This window comes from Apteryx mantelli, chromosome 2 (genome assembly GCF_036417845.1).
Source record: "Apteryx mantelli isolate bAptMan1 chromosome 2, bAptMan1.hap1, whole genome shotgun sequence".
NCBI lineage: Eukaryota > Metazoa > Chordata > Aves > Apterygiformes > Apterygidae > Apteryx > Apteryx mantelli.
In genome coordinates, this window is record NC_089979.1 from 2092307 (window position 1) to 2108879 (window position 16573).

A 16573-nucleotide genomic window follows, 5' to 3' on the forward strand; every position below is an offset into this window, starting at 1 on the left:
ACGGCTGCACGTTTTGGCCAGAGCCAAATCCCTGCGAATCTGTCCCCTTCTCCAAGCGAGGGGAATTCCCAGGAGGCTTCTTTGGTGCATCCCCCACTTGGTCTGGAGACCTTCATGGTCCTGCTCATTTGAGCTTCGTTATCCCCTAATCCACAACCCGGGGCCACCCCGTTGCTGTGGCAGATGGGTCAGGTCTCTGCCACTTTGGGATATCTCCATCGGCCGCAGCAGCCAAGATGCTGCCATGCTGGAAAGCAAACGTGGGCTCGCTTGGGAGGCATCCCAAAATACCTATATATCGATACTCTATTGATATTTTTGATGTTGATATTTTGCATTTTTGGCTCGTGCACAAGGTAGAGGCTGGTGCTCGCAAATGTGATTAAAAGCGGCTGTGACATTTGTTGCAGGTCGGAGCGCGAGCCCCGGAGAGCAGGAGCTGCGGCGGGTCGGAGGACCAGGGTAGGAAACTTCCTGGCGGTTCGCAAGAACTGTGGCGACGGCGCCTTTCCGTCACCCACCTCCTCTGTGCATCCGAGCTCTTGGATTATCCTTCCCGACTTAAATCTTTCTTCCTTTTTTGCTGTTTCAGAAGGTGCCGAGGCAGCGGGAAATGGGACGGGACGGCGCTAACGGCGAGGTGGCATCCGTCCCCGGAGAGCTGGGGGATTTGGGGGAGGCCATCATGGGCGAAGGGGGTCCAGACGTGGAGGAGAGGAGGAGAGCGGAGAAGGAGCTGGGCTCCCCTCGCCTGGAGCCGGGCGCCCGAGACCCGAAGAGGAAACGGGGAGGAAACGGAGAAAAGAAGCAAGAGCGAAGGAAGCGGCGGGAGAGGGGACTGATGAGAAAAGATGCCGACGAAGAGGAGGATGAGTTGGAGGAAGGGGACCTGGGGACGCGGGGAGAGAAGCAGGGTGCTGGCGAGGGAAGGAATGGGGGAATGGAGCAGGGAAAAGCTGGGAGGACAACCAGGAGCACCAGCCCCGTCCCGGGAAGGGGCGATGGGGAAAGGACTGGTAGAAGGGATGGGGAGAGAGGGGACGAGGGTGGATGGGGGGAGCAAGACAGGGCCAGCGATGGGGGACAGGCAGGGCCGAGCCGGGGGAAGAAAAGGCTGGAGAAGGTGAAGGTGGAGAAGAGGAAAAAGGTGAAATCAGAGCGGGGGAAGAGCGGGGAGAAGGAGGAAAAGGGGGGAAGGAAAAAAATTAAAAAGGAAAAAACTTCAGAAGCGGAGCAAAAAGTAGAAAGGGCAGATGAGGAACAGGAGAAACAAGAGGGAGAAGGACCAGGAGGGAGTGAGGGGAGAGCTGGGAAAGGGAAGGAGAGCGAAGATGAAAAGGGAATCAAGCAGGAGGAGGAAGAGGAGGATGAGCAAGGGGGTGAAGGACGGGAAATGATCTGGAGCACAGAGCTTGGGCAAGAGGTGAAAGAGGAGGAGGATGTGGAGACAGGAGAAGTGCCGGAGAAGGACAAAAAGCGGAAAGCCAAGGCGAAAAAACCCAAGGAGGAAACGAAAGGGAAGGGGAAGAAAAGCAAAGAGAAGAGCAAGGAGGCAGAGACCCCAGAGAAAACCCGGAAAAGGAAATCCAAGGAAGAAGGAGAAGAGAAGGGCAGCAAAAAACCTAAAAAGGAGGAAAAAGAGAAAGAAAAGAAAGAAGAGACAGAAAACAAATGGAAATGGTAAGTGTTCTGCATGCTGCAACTTTTGGCCTCTGGGCAGGTTTAACTCCAATGCAACTGGAATTGTAGTTTTATTTCTTCTGGTAAAATTCCGAAAAATGTGTTTTGTGGGTTTTTTTTTTTTTAATTGACCTTTTTGTATTTTCTTGGATATGAGGGGGAGATGGATTTTTACAGCGGTTTTTGCAGGCTATAGGCAATGCTTTTTGGGACAAGAACTGCGGGAAAGGGCATCCCAGCGGGGCCGACAGATGCCACCTCCGTAGGCTGACAGCTCTCGTGTTGCCCAGGGCGGGTTCAGAAATGGGAAGATGCCGCCCTTCTCTTAGCAATCCCCTATTGCACTGCTTTTCCCCCCAAAAACGTGCCCGGGACTACGTTTCCCAGAAGGCTCTGCTGCCCTGGTGCGGTGGGAGTCCCACATCCTGGACCGCTTGGACAGCGCCTGGACAGCGCCTGGATGGCGCTGGAAGCGCCGGGTGGCCGGCGATGATGCTCGGCGGGGATGATGCTCGGCGGGGATGATGCTCGGTGGGACCGCCGCAGCCCTCCGCCGTGATGCTTTGCGGGTGGCACCGGCCTCCGTGGGCCGTCCGTCCGGTGGCGTGCACAAGCGCGTGGTGGCCTCGCTGCTGGAGCGGGGAGCCCGCGGTGTCCGGCTCAGCCCCGCGCGCCTCCAGGTCCGCTCGGTGCCTGCGGCCACCACGGGGCCCCGGGACAGGTGAGCGCCGGCCCAGAGCCCCCCGGGGCGGGTGATTGCCCGCGGCCGGGAAAAGCGCCGGAGCCGTCACTGTTTCTTGCAACACCCCTCAAATCACCCTGACTTTATGACTATGCTTTTCCATGTTTTCCGGGGATGAGGTGCCTCTTGGGGTGGCTTATTTATTCTTCCTCCCCTTCCCATGGGGAGGAGACGGGCTTGAAATACTTCCGGGGCATCGCTGGGGCAGAAACGCCGGGATTTTTTTTTTCCTTGGGGGGGATTTTTGCTGTGCTTCCTCAGAAATTCCCAGCTTCCCGGGTAGGCTGGGGTTAATGGGACGGTGCCTGCTGTGATTTCTCCTTGCGCTTTCCCACGTGGGGCAAATCCCCTTTCTGTCCTGATGCAACGCTGTCATAAAAAGTTCCTATCACAGACATCTGCTGCTGCCTCAGTTTCCCTAACCTTAATTATCTTTTTAATGTTACTTCTCTACTATGCAAGGGGGACTTTTTTTTTAATTTTTTTTTTGAAGTCCTAATTTTATAGCTAAGCCTCGCAGTGATTTTAAAAACCTAGTTGCTCTGCAGAGTGGGACAATGTGGGTCTGTCAGCATTAGGATTGCAGGCATAAGCTGTACAGGGCGCTGGTGGTCTCCTGGCCACCAGCGTGTCATGACGTGAGCCTTCCTCTCTGGCGTATGCACACGGCCTCTTTTGTGCCCATTAAAAAAGCGAGGCTGGGGAGGAAGAGGATGGATGTCAGCCCTTGCAGACCCCTTTCTGCTTGCCGAGCATCTTTCCAGGGGTGACCTGGAGGGGAAAAGAAAAATCCCTCCCTGTTGTCCAGAGGTGCAGCCCATGGTGGGTTGAGGATGCTCTCTCACGGCTTGCGTGTGCCTCTGTCCCAGGTGGGAAGAGGAGAAGACAGGTGACGGGATAAAGTGGAAACAGCTGGAGCACAAAGGCCCCTACTTCGCCCCCCTCTACGAGCCGCTGCCCGACGACATCCAGTTTTACTACGACGGTATGTCCGCGTTGGCTGGGGAGGGGGACGGCTGTCCGGAGGTGCATGGACTAAGAAGTGGTACCGCTCTCTTGGGAATGATCCCTCACCCAACTGGAGGACCAAAATATGCCTTTTTATCCCTGAATGCTGAGTTGGGGCCAAAGGGTTTGGCCCACGTTATGGGTTCCTGAGAGTTATTTAATGCTAATGAGCCCACGATGCTTGCGGACGCATGTGCCTTGTCCCCCTGTGTAGAGTGTCCCAGGGTAAGGTAAGGGCTCATGCGTGTGTTGCAGCAGCTTTGCCTGGAGTTGAAGGTGCTGTCGCACAACCATGCAAAGATCTGAATTTCTCCAGGGGAAGCAATGCTCTTGATGCCGTTGCTCAAAGTCTTCACGTACCTTCTGCTGCCCCATTGTGAAGCTGATGCCTTACAGCAACTCAATGCATCAGTGAGGGGCTGAAAGCCTGGCAGGATGGATCCAGGCCTCTGCTGTCACCCTGGGGTTTCCCACTGCGACTGCCAGGCTCTTATCTCCTCCTGGCTCCAGCCCTGAGCTGTTTTCTACTGGATCACAGGAAGGAGGCGAGGAAGGACCCTGGGCCAAAGGGTGGTGGAGATGGGATGAGACCATGGCACCATTTCCCATGGGGTCTGGGTCCTCCTCAGCCCCTCGTGGAGCTGTTGGAACTCGTGAAAACCCAGATGGTTCCCATTCTGTATGCTTCTTTTTTAACAGGAAAAAAAAAGTGACAATTTGGGGAAAAGAGATGTCAAGTAACGCTGGTGTCACCAGAGGGCACTGCTGGGACATCGATGGGGCTGTCAGAGTTGTTTTGGTTTTGCTTTGGGGTTTTTTGGCTTTCTGAGAAGGAGCCCTGCAGCTGTCTGTGGTTTTGTATGGGGCTGAGCATCCCTGTATCCCTCTGGGACTGTGTATCCCTGTATCCCGGCCCCCCAGCAGTCGGAGGCACACCTGGCCCTTGGCACAGGGACACAGTGGGTTGCATACATCTGAATTGGGAGACTTTGGCCCAGGGTCTTGGGTGACGTTAGCTTCTTTGATGAAAAGTGTAATGGTTTCTGGATGAAAATACATGTTTGTGCCTAGGCAACAGCCTCGAGGAGCAGGGGACCAAGTCTGATCTGGGGCACGTAGGTTGCTGTGGGCACGGGCTTGTGCAGGTCTGCTGTGAAGCTGTGACTCACAGTGTCCAGCAACTCAGCTAGACGTCAGGAATCCCCCAAATCGGAGCTGCTGGTGCAGGCAGGATTGAACTGTCCCCCACAGCTCTGTGGGATGCTTTTCCTGCAACTTGTCTAGGAAAGCTATTTTTAAAAAGTATCAGTTTCCTAGGAGGAGCCAAGATGTTCCTGTGAAACGATGGGGAAAAACGCTGCCCACGTGGACTTCCTCGCTTCGGAGAGGTGGTGGCTTTGCCGCCTCTGAGACATGATCCAAGACCCAGTAAACAACCAGGGGAAGCTCTTACATCTGTTGCCATTACACAAGTTTATTCTTTGAGCTTCCTGCGATCGCTCTGTCACATGGAAAATGTTTTGAGATGAAATGTCTCCAAGTGGGATCCTGGCTGCTTCAGCGTGGTCCTGTCTCTGGAGGACTGGAAGTGACCAGGGTTGGAAAAACAAGCCTTTATATGTTGTCCTGTGTCACCAGTGAAGAACAGCGTGACCACAGATTTGGGGCTCGGCATCACATGGAAGCTGCCAAAAGCCCCATGGCTCAGTGACCTTAACGTAAATCAGGATTTCCACTTGCCTGGGAAAGAAAATGAAGTGTGTGATTGCAGATCGACTGTGGCAGCAGTCTGGCTGTGCTGCATGCTCAGGGTATTGATCTGCTAGCAAGGCTGTGTGTGGTGCCAGGTCCCCATTTCGGCACTGGGAACGCAGCGTGTTGAGCGTGGAGACTTGCCAAACGATTGCTTGGGACTGCAGGGCCGGACTGTCTGCGTAAGCAATGCTAACGCGTTTGTCTGTCTTCCTAGGTAAACCTCTGAAGCTGAGCTTGGCCACCGAGGAAATTGCCACCTTCTATGCAAAAATGTTAGATCACGAGTACACAACCAAGGAGATTTTCCAGAACAACTTCTTCAATGACTGGAGGAAGGTATCTTCCCTACGGGGACTTGCTTGATGCCAGTCTTCAGCGTTAAAAGTGGGATTCCCAGTGGGCAGTGGTGGATGGTCTGTGGTGCAGGAGGAAGGAGATGCTTTTTCTGTGGCTTAACTTTTTATTTCCTCAGCCCTTGTGGGTTTGGTTCAGGGGTTGCTGTCTGCAGCATCCTTGAGTGTTTCTCATTGGCACTTAGTGTCAACCCTAGGTTCAGTGACACTACCCAAGAAAGCAGGCGCTGGTCTTGCAAGCAGCCCCACGAGTTCCTTGGGAAGTGCATACTCACGTGCGTCCCTCTGAAGAATTAACCTTGCTAGCTAGCACCTGAAATCTGTTTTGCCTCCTTGCTTTACCCAGCCATTCTGATCTCTCTTGCTCAGGAAATGACCCCAAAGGAGCAGAAGATAATCAAACGCCTGGACAAGTGTGACTTCAGGGAGATCCACAAGTACTTTGTGGACAAAAGCGAGGCGCGGAAAGCTCTCTCGAAAGAGGAGAAGCAGGTGAGGCTCCCATGGGTGTCTGGGGCTGGCTGATATGTTTTGGGCCCAGCTCAGGTGTTTCTGTTCTTCTAGGCCAGGAGTTTTGCTGCCACCCTTCCTGGTGGGTTATGCCCTAACCTGGGAGCTCTTTGGCCTTTGAACCAGCTCCCACCTCTCCATCACACAGCTCTCCATTAAGCTCATCTGCAGATGCTGCACGTTTCCTGGCTTTGCAGGTTACCAGTCATCCTTGGACCATGGTTTGGGGTCCTGTCCTGCTTGGAGGATGTTGCACCTTGCTAAGGTGCTGGTGGTACTGAGGCTCTGCTCCCTTGACATCTCGGACTGGCACAAGATCACTGTGCTGGCCTGAGCATTTGTAAAGTGGCTGGAGATGAGCCAGGTGTTGGGAGGGGGCTTAGACCTGGGATAAACTCTTTCCAGCCCTTCAAAGCTCTGCCTTTCCTGGCTTGCTTCCTCCTGGGAAAGAAGGGTGGTGATGAGCAGGCACAAGTCATGGGGTTTCGGCTCTGTCCTGAGAGGTGATGGTGGGATGGTGCTCATTTCAGAAGTTGAAAGAGGAGGCGGATAAGATCCAGGAGGAGTATGGGTACTGCATCCTCGATGGACACCGAGAGAAAATAGGCAACTTCAAAACCGAGCCGCCGGGGCTGTTTCGTGGCCGTGGTGATCACCCCAAAATGGGCATGCTGAAGAAAAGGATCATGCCCGAAGATGTGGTCATCAACTGCAGCAAGTGAGTTGCTGTGGGGAGAGCTGAGCTTGTGGGGCCTGGTTTGTGATGGGTAAATGGCACATCTCCTGTGTCCGGAGTTGCTGTGGGGTTTTGCTGTCCGTCTCCTGCAATCACTGCTTTGCAGTCCCTGAGATTTAAATCCATCTGAGCTCTTCTCTGTCACCTCCTGTTCTGGATACCTCCTTTGCAGTCAGGTCTGACTTGGATGTACAGTAGCTGGGGAAGCCAGTCAACAGCTCCCACCTCTCATCGGTGCCGGCACCCTTTGCCAGACATCAACTGCAAATACTGCAGTGCTCCTATGGCCCCTGAAGAAAGGATGACAGTGTGCTCTTCTCCCATGCTCTCCTTCAAAATGAGGCATTCCTCCTCACTTTACAGGCTGGAAGCATCAGGTTTCTCCCTGGAGGGAGCAAAAGTAGCAATAAATTGGGAGCGTTTTGCAACCTTTGAGTTATGTCAGTTGGGTTGATCTTAATCCCCCCCAAAGGAAGACCGTGTGGTTTTAACTCAAAACATGTCCTCACTTCCCCTCAGCCCAGCAAGTTCTCCAGTTGTTCTTAGCATCCAAAGTGTAAAGATCTGATTGTGTTGTGGAATAATTGGGGCAGGGGGAAAGGTGTCTGTTTTTACTGTAAGTAATGCTGGAATTTCTTGACCTTTGCCCACAGTGAACAAACAGTCGAGCTGCTGACCTGTTTCTTCTCCCTCTGTGGCTTCTTCTGTGCTTAGCACTGCTGTGCCAGACTCTGGGGGAGTCCCAGGGCTGTAACCCTCTTCTTGCCTGCAGGGACTCCAAGATCCCTGAGCCACCGGCGGGCCACAAGTGGAAGGAGGTGCGCTTCGACAACACGGTCACCTGGCTGGCCTCGTGGACCGAAAACATCCAGAACTCCTTGAAGTACATCATGCTGAACCCCAGCTCTAAGCTGAAGGTCAGAGCGTTGCTGCCGTTCAGGCAGAGCTGTTACCGTTTTGAGACACTGACCTTTTGCCAGGTGGAAAAATCAGGGTAAAGCAGAGATGTGCCCAACTGACAAAAATATATATGAAAAAAAAGGTGGCGGTGGGGGGGACAGGGAGACTGCAGATTAATTGGGATGCCCTTAGTAGGGAAGGGTAGGGCAGAGGTGACCACTTTAAGCATCAAACCTGTTCCTGGTGACAAATCCCTGCTGTCAAACCTGTGCCTGTGCCACGCTGCTCACCTGCATTTGGGGAAGGCAGCTAAAAGCTGGGCAGGGGCTGAGAGGGTCCTTGGGGGACTGGAGCCCATGGAGGTGGGTTTGTTCAGGCCAGCAGACAGGGCAGGAGGAGGTGGAAATGCCGACTGTAGTGCCACGTGAATTGGAAGTGGGTGGACACAGTGGGGAGGGAAAAGTCATTTAAAGACGTTTCGTCAAAGGGATGCAACACAGTGTCGGAGGAGGAAGACGAAAATCCTGATTGCTTGGACAGCAGATCCTGCTAGGTGTAGCAGGGGGTTGATGCACCAGGGGATGGGACTGGGGAAACCAGGTGCTCTGGCATGCCTAGCACAGCCTCTGCATCGGTACGGAGGGACAGTTCCCACCTCAGGTCCTGCTGAGGAATCACTAATGTCATCCCAAAAGTTGGGATCCGCTGACCAGTACGTGCCCCGTGGTCCAGCCCCTGCTCATGTTACATGCAGCTTCTTCCTTCTCACTCCCAAGGCCAGATGAATGTTGGAAACCATGTGGAAGTGGTTCCAGAAAGCACATTGCATTGGTCCGTGCCAGTGTTGTCTGAGCAGCAGCAATCGTGGCCGTACAGCACCGGAGCGCTTGGCTCCTTGCTTGCCGTGTGCTGGCCTGAGCAGTTGGAGGGCATCTTCAGACCGAGAGCAGCTCGGATGCAGTGGTGATCCTGGGTCTGGAGCAGCCAGCAGAGGGCATAGAAGCCCCAACTGAGCTTTTTCTGCTCTAATATTTCCACTTCGTAGATTAAAAAAGCCAAAAACATAAACAGTGGTTATTGAGCAATATTTAGACTCTGGAGGTTGTGTCCCCAGGAAAGGGTCTAGCTTGAGGGGATGGACAGATGATGGGGTGCTAGGTGGAAATATCTCTGCCTTTCTTCTCAGGGGGAGAAGGACTGGCAAAAGTATGAGGTAGCCCGGCGCTTAAAAGATGTTGTCCACAAAATCCGTGCTCAGTACCAAGCCGACTGGAAGTCCAAGGAGATGAAAAAGCGGCAACGAGCAGTGGCCCTCTACTTCATCGATAAGGTACCCGTGGCCTCACCCCGGCCCCCAGATCCCTCATACCTGGTGGGGTTGGGGCTTAGTTTATCAGATCCCTCCCATCTGTGTTTTCCTTAGTGTCTGCTGGCAGTGCAAGCTGGGGTTGCTCCAAGTGAGGAAGCTGACCATGATCATAGATCATGGATGTCTCCAGCTTTCTGCTGATCCTTGTGTGATGCTGCTGGTTGCGTGGCAGTGTGTAGGCTGTATAGATCCCTGGCCTCTACCAGAACACGTGTCTTCCAGTGATGGCAAAGTCTCCACTGAAGAGCTGGACAATTCTATTCTGAGGAAAGATTTTAGGGCTTCTTGGAGCAGGGGTAACCTGCTGCTGGGGCCAGTCCCCACTTGGTTCCCAGCAGGGCTCCAGCAACCCATTCAGTGTGGCACTGGTTCTGAGAAAGCTTTTTTCCCTAGTGTCCTGCTTGAAGGTCTCTACACAGCCACTTAATACCTATAGAAAGGGGGGTTGGGGCAGACATCTCAAATGAGTCTCCTGTGTGCTCTTCTAGTTGGCCCTACGAGCTGGCAATGAGAAGGAGGAGGGGGAGACGGCGGACACTGTTGGCTGCTGCTCTCTGCGTGTTGAGCACATCAAGCTGTACCCCAAGCTGGACGGGCAGGAGCACGTGGTGGAATTCGACTTCCTTGGGAAAGACTCGATCCGCTACTACAACAAAGTGTCAGTGGAGAAGCCGGTGAGTGAGGCAGAGATGGAGGCAACGGTGGGTGCAGCGATGTGGTGCAGGGTTAACTGGGTGGCTCAGTTCACTCACCGGTCTGTCAGTCCCAAATCTGCATCTGGTACATGTGGTGAAGATATCTCCTGCATGTTAATCCTGCGGTGAGAGCATGTGCCTGAGATGCAAGGATGATGGGTGACAAGGAGCAGCACATGCATGCTTGGCCTGGCACGGAGGAGGGGCAATAATTCAGAGTATTGGTCTCAAGGCTGTTTGTTGTAGCTCATGAGTCTTTTAACATGAGACACATAAGCAACCGTGGCAGCAGGAACCATGAGAGAAAAGCCCTGTCTCCTGCTGGGACATCCTCAGTTGACTGGTGAGAATTAGGACTTGAAGTATACCCAGTGCTTTTCTTTTTGCCCGTGGCATAGATAATCTTAATGCTGTTTGTAGGGAAGCTGCAATGCCAGGGATAAGTGATGGGAAAAACTGAGATTGTGGCACCACTGTTGACTTGACGTCCCAGTAGAAGCTCTTTGCGTTGAGCAGACCAGCAGTATGGTATGATGCATATTCCACGAGAACAGACTCTGAGTCAAAGTCTGTCGGGATGGGGCCTGAGGAGGCAGATGGAGAAGAGAGGGAAGTATCTGGGAGTGACTTGCTCCTTGTCCCTGACCTGGGCAATCCTTTCCTCCTAGGTCTTCAAGAACCTGCAGCTTTTCATGAAGAACAAGGACCCGGGAGATGACCTCTTTGACAGGCTCAATGTGAGTTTTAGCCTCTCTGCCCTTGAACAGTGTTGACAGCCTGGAGGAGTGTAAATGGCCCTGTGAGCCCTCAGTCCAGCCTGTGGGTTCCCTGTTTCTTCTCGGCAGAGAGCTCGCAGGCTGTGGTGGTGTTGCATCCTTGTCATCTCTCACCCTGGTTTTTAACTCTGGAGAGGCTGCTGCTGCTGCTTGAATCCCTTACGGGATGCTGTGATATTTTTTTCAATACTCTTGCTGCATTGGTAGTATCTCTGCTTTCCTGAATCCAGGCTCAGCTGCCTGCCTGTACCTGAGAGTAACCCCCATCACTGCCGAGGAGAGGGCTTTCTGCTCATTTCTGCTTTTATCTCATCTGCTGCTCCCCTGCCTGCCCGCCCATGCACATGTTCTTTGGGGCATTACTGGTGGTGTCAAACCTCACACTTTGTGATGCCTTTGTACCTCTCTGTGCTTCGGCAGAAGCGTGAGAGGTTGCCTCGAGCATGAGGCCACTGGAGAGATGTGACACAGCCTTTCCTCCTTCCTCGCGAGCCATCCCCCTTGCAAAGACTCCCTCCTCTTCCCCAGCGTGGAACAGGGGGTGCTGCCCACATCCCCTATAATGTCACCTGTCTGCTTACATTCCCCATAAAGCCACTTGCTCACCTTTCCTCTAGAGAAGCTGCTCCTCTCTAGTCATATGGGCTTTCTCTGTCAAGGTCTTTCTCGGTAAAAAGTAAGGCTTTCCCCTAAAGCCTGGATGATTTTGGTTTTAGCATCTATTTCTGATCTGACTGAAGCTCCATGGGCTCTGTAAAGCAAAAGTGTTGGATGTGATGTATGTGAGATGTGACATTGGATGCAAGTTGTCCTTTTGGGCATAGATAAGCAGAAATGCTTGACTTTCAGAGAGGTTCTTCATGAATTTTGGTGTAATATGTGCCAATTTGTGGTAGATAAGGACCTGACCCAACACCTTGGGTAGATCTGCAAGCTACAGGATCTTTATGCCTTTGCTTGCTTGTTCGAAGGTCTGAAAAATATGTGCTTTGTTATTCTGTCTTCTGCTCATTCTCTTTCTTACTTTTTTTCACTTTGGCCCGTCCTCCCTCCTCCAGACATCAATCTTGAACAGACATCTCCAGGATTTGATGAACGGTTTGTCTGCCAAGGTGTTCAGGACCTACAATGCCTCCATCACCCTGCAGGAACAGCTCAAAGCACTCACTAACTGTAAGGCAATCTTTGCAGTATCACAGACTGTCTCGTGGGAGGCAGTGGGCTTGGAGATTTCTGTTCTTCTCCTTGGGGTCTCCAGAAACACCTGCTCCTCCGTGGCAGATGGTGTACCACATTAAAAGTGGTATGTAACTTAACTGGGGGCATGTAGCATTTCATGAACCATCCTAAGTGAGAAATCAAGTTACCCTGTCTGCGATAGTCCCACTAACTGATAGCCAAGACAGGAATAATTTTTTTCCCTTCCTTATATGGTTGGTTGATTGCATTATTTTTGCCTTCCTCTGCTACATGAGCAATGAGGCACAATTCAGTGCTTCCCAAAATGGTTCCCAAGTGTCCTCTGCCTTCTCTTGAGAAATTGGTAATGCTGGTTGGGGAAAGGATGAGGAAGGCCAATAACTCAGTGTTGTTTTAGTCCGTTCTCTCCCTTCCTGGGCTCCCAGACAGGAGTCAGATAGTGATGCCTTAGTTCATTTCCAGCTGAAGACAACGTTGCAGGAAAGCTGCTCTCCTACAACCGAGCTAACCGAGCTGTGGCCATCCTGTGCAACCATCAGAGGTCCACACCGAAAACCTTCGAGAAGTCAATGCAAATCCTCCAGACTAAGGTGACACAGATTAAAATCTGAGACTGATCCCACCTTGTAGACCTTTTTCTTTGGATGGGGAGAAGGGAGAGTTAATAACCTGATGCCTAAAGAGATAACATTGATCAAGAGTGGTGGGGAATGAACCAGAACTAGAGACTCTTGTTAACCAGCACAGGGGCAGCATCAACCCAGGAGCTGAAAGGGAGATGGGGAAGCTTGAACAGAGGATAAAGCACATTTGACACAGGGTGGGTTCTTCATCGCTTGGCGTGTTCAGACCAAGCTGGGTGCCTTTTGGGATGACACAGTTCAAACACAGTTGGATCCAGAACCAGGGACTTGGGTGCTCTCATATGGCTGTTTGCAGGACCAGGTGTAATTTAGTTGGTCTGCTCTGAAAACACCTCAAACTATTATTTTTAAGTGTCCTGAGCTTGTCCATTCCTACTCTGTTGATGAACTTGGGATTTGCAGTGCCACTCTAGCACTGTCACAAACCAGTTGGTCACAAGCGGTTGCTCAAGAATAACAGACCAGAGCTGCAAATGTTTCTGGCATCAATGCTCTGAGATTATTTTGCAAGATGCCAAGAAATGCTTGAGCTACAGCAGGCGCTACTGGGACTGGAGGAAGGCCTGATGAGAAATTGAGGAGCAATGTGACAAAGGAAAGTGAGAACTGAAATCTCCATGGAGGACAGAAGCATGGGATCACTTTGTATTTGTCTTTGCAGATTGATGCCAAGAAGCAACAGCTGGAGGAAGCCCAGCTAGAGCTGAAGAAAGCTGAAGATGAGCTCAAAGACAAAAATGATGCCAAAGCAGAGGCGTAAGTGGCTCTTCCTTATAACCCTCATTTGCAGAGACACCTGTGTGTCTGGGGCCTGTGGGTGGCATAGTCAGGTCCAACACCCTACATGCAGCTCATCAGAACGGAAACGCCCGTGGTTGGGTACTGAGTGCTTCCTGTCCCAAGCAGATGGGTGGAGGTCTTGATGGTTCCCTGCAAGAATAGGTTTGCAAAGAGCTCCTTGCGGGGAGTGGGGTTCTTTGTGCTATCTCTGCACATCTCTGCTCACACTTCAACCTGGAGCTGCTGGCTCAGAGCTGCCCTACAAATGCAGTTGTGTAAAGGATGCCAGGGTCTGAGCTGTGAATACACACACTGGCCCTGGCACATGTTTCCATGAGAGAGACAGTGTTGGAACTTGGCATATCTGATATCTGCAGCAACTGTTGTATGGGTGTCATTCTATGAAGGTTCGATAGTAACTTCTGAGATAGTAATGTAATAAAAATATGTTTATTTCCTCACGCAAGCTCTCGGATTAGTAACGCCCATTAAAATAATGCGATTACTAATTTAGAAAGGATAACCCAAAACTGTCGGCTACTGCGCTATTAATTGGAAGCACTGCTTATCCCAACCTGAAAGCTAGCTTGTTCACTCTTAGTGAGAGGACACTCAACCTCAAGGAGTTACCTTAACCCAGCGTCCCAGGAAAGGATGAGGGGGGAAATATTCATGGTCCAGCCAGAGAGGTTGGCCAGGTCACGTTCCCGTCCCCTGCTCAAACTCTCTTAGCTTCCAAGCTTCTTTTATACGGCTGGGGCTCTGGGCAAACACTGCTTCTGCTGACCTTTGCGAGTTCCACCATCACAGGACTGTTTGTTCTTCTGCCTGGAAAGACCCTGCTGGCGAGGCAAGACCACAATACCTCCATATCGCTTCTTCCCTCCCTGGGGGTCCATGCAGTTTCAATTCTATAGCCTTATTGGGGGCAGACTTCTTTAATCCTGTTAACTCTTCTATCCCACAGCCTTGTGCATATCAGTCCTTGCGTATATCAGTTGGCAAACTTCTTCAGTCCTGTTAACTCTTTACTCGCGCGTCAATGGGGCCTGTCCAAATTTGCTCCCTCTCTGAGCCCAGATATGACTCGGTGCCCAGAGACAAAAGGTATCGGGAAGAGAGAAATGAGGCTCTTATTTTGCGTGTTCTGCTGTGGGGTTTCTTGTTGTCTGCTCATGTCCTGTGTTGGTGAAATGCAGAGAAGGCTGGCAGAGATAGTCGTTGCTCATGGAGCCTGGGTTTGAAGAGACAGTCTCTATTGGTGTGTGCTTTTGTGCTAGTCTGACTTTGGTGCTAATGATGTGTTTAAAAAAAAAAAAAAGTCATGTCTTATCAGGTGGAAGCACTTGAAAAGTAGGCTAGTACTAATGGCATCTTCCACTTAGCCATTTTAGAAATGTTTCTAGACTCACTCCTGCGGGACTTAAGGTGAATGCAGACTGCTCTGAGCTGAAGCTTGTTAGCTTCTGATCGTGGTCCCAGGCAGCAGCAGACCAGGAGAAATGCTCTGCGTTTCACCTCTGCTCTTCTTTTTACCTTTGTGCTGTCTGTGTTGCTCTTCCACCCTCAGCAATGTGCAGAAGAAGAAGAAGTTGTTGGAGAGACTAGAAGAGCAGCTGGCCAAACTGGAAGTCCAGGCCACAGACAAGGAGGAGAACAAGCAGATCGCTCTGGGCACGTCCAAACTGAATTACCTGGACCCCAGGATTACCATAGCCTGGTAGGTCTTGGGTGTGCTCTGGGGCAGATGCTCCTCTGGAGACATCCTTGTCTGTGGACAGATCACCTAGCCCTGCTCATGGGGGAGCAAGCATGCTCCATATCCCTGTGCCTTTGACGGAAAGGAGTAGACTTTGTCATGAGCTGGTCAGAGAAAAACCCATCCTAGCTCCGGAGGTGTCTAGGGGAAGGTGAGCAAAGTCCAAAGCTGAAGCTTCCCTTGCTGCAGGATGTCCTTTCTGGGTTTAGGACAAGGAGAGTCAGTATGGACATCTTTGATGTCAGCAGAGAGGTAATTTCTTAGGGAGCTTGGGGCTAAGGAGTTTGCAGCAGGGTGACACACACCTCAGCACCCTACGGCACCCAGAGAGGACCGGTGTAGTGGGAGGTGGGTAGTGCGGCAACCTGTGATGTCCCTCCGCTGCCTTGTGCTCCTGCGCAGGTGCAAGAAGTTTGGCGTGCCTATCGAGAAGATCTACAACAAGACGCAGAGGGAGAAGTTTGCCTGGGCAATTGACATGGCTGATGAAGACTTTGAATTCTGAGAAAACGCCTTTCCTGTTACCTCATGCTGGTGCTGTCGGAAATTTTTTTATGGGCTGCAGCAGTTGTTGCAGGTGTGGGGGGGAAATGTCTAATGGAACAATTTGACTCAGGTATTTTGTGCTGTTTTTGTATAAAAAGAAAAACACGTGATTTCTAGTTGAAACAAGTACCACTGACTTGTGACACTTGTCCTGACTGCGGTGACTTTTACATGAACTTTTAACTCCTTTCTGGTTAGAGCTGCCAAGTGCTTTGGATCTCTTTTTTTCCTCCTCCTCTGGAGTCTGGGAAGAAGGTTGAATGTGAGTCTTAATTGTGCAGATAAACAAGATAAGATGGTCTAATCCCATCTCCTCTCTGTATTGGAGACGTGCTGCCCTTTTAAGACTCTCAGAATTAGCCTGACAGAAAACATTAGGCAGTGACAGTGCTAAAAAGAGGCAGCTACACTATAAGGCCTGAGCCTGGGTCTGGATGCACTGGGAGAAAGGGGATTCTCAGGGATTTACATTATAGGATATTTTGTGCCCTTTCACCTTCAGAAGGGGGGAAAATTGCACAATTTTTACAAACAATCAAAATGGAAAAGTTTTCTGCTGGGAAGCCAATGTCATGGCAATAGAAGCTCTGTCCTGATTGCATGGCAGAGGGTGGAAAATCACCTTGGTGTGAGCAAAGTGTACTTTAATCACCCCTATATGGTGCAGCCTTGGTCTGGGAGAGAAGGTCTCATCAGGGTCCATATTTTCCCCCCATTTATTTCCGTGGGCTTTGGCTCAGCTGCCTGTATCTGTAGAATGACGCCCGTAGAAATAAATTGTCCAGCCATAGATTTCACACTGGGAAAGGACGATGCTGGCTGCAGAGCTGGAACGGACTACGGAGGGATGTGGGAATGCTGGGAAGCAGCTAGCGGTACCAATAGTCACAGCGACAGCAAAATGTGGGATGATAGCTTCGTCACTGAGCATCTTTCCCCGGTCCTGTCCCACTGGGAAATGCCTGGTGCTGGGCACAGATCGATAGCGTAGGGAAAGATAGCATAAAATGATGGCACTTACTGTGCGATTGGCTGCTTCTCAGTAGAAACAGTGAGATCTGCATGTACCTGGCAGCAGTCAGCTTACACCCAAGGATTTGCTGTCGCGTAAGCGAGCCGT

General features: G+C 51.5%; 2 protein-coding genes across 2 annotated transcripts; both read left to right on the forward strand.

The window, feature by feature from the left end:
* The first annotated feature begins 613 nt into the window (after window positions 1-613).
* Window positions 614-1684, forward strand: LOC136991460 (cylicin-2-like). Its single transcript, XM_067292593.1, has one exon. It carries the CDS (start codon window positions 614-616, stop codon window positions 1682-1684), a length of 1071 nt encoding a protein of 356 aa, XP_067148694.1.
* Window positions 1685-2139: 455 nt separating this feature from the next.
* On the forward strand, window positions 2140-15580 carry TOP1MT (DNA topoisomerase I mitochondrial). The gene is made up of 14 exons (XM_067292259.1): window positions 2140-2401; window positions 3292-3407; window positions 5400-5521; window positions 5908-6030; window positions 6579-6766; window positions 7557-7701; window positions 8871-9014; window positions 9542-9727; window positions 10417-10485; window positions 11583-11697; window positions 12187-12314; window positions 13030-13124; window positions 14719-14868; window positions 15310-15580. Exons 1-14 carry the CDS (start codon window positions 2202-2204, stop codon window positions 15410-15412), a joined length of 1884 nt encoding a protein of 627 aa, XP_067148360.1. The 5' UTR covers window positions 2140-2201; the 3' UTR covers window positions 15413-15580.
* Window positions 15581-16573: the final 993 nt, after the last annotated feature.

Bases quoted from the DNA above. Each gene is read 5' to 3' on its own strand.
- LOC136991460 (XM_067292593.1), top strand. From the start codon at position 614: ATGGGACGGGACGGCGCTAACGGCGAGGTGGCATCCGTCCCCGGAGAG.
- TOP1MT (XM_067292259.1), top strand. From the start codon at position 2,202: ATGATGCTCGGTGGGACCGCCGCAGCCCTCCGCCGTGATGCTTTGCGG. The intron at 11,698-12,186 runs GTAAGGCAATCT...GTTCATTTCCAG, and splicing joins GCTCAAAGCACTCACTAACT to CTGAAGACAACGTTGCAGGA. The intron at 13,125-14,718 runs GTAAGTGGCTCT...TTCCACCCTCAG, and splicing joins AATGATGCCAAAGCAGAGGC to CAATGTGCAGAAGAAGAAGA.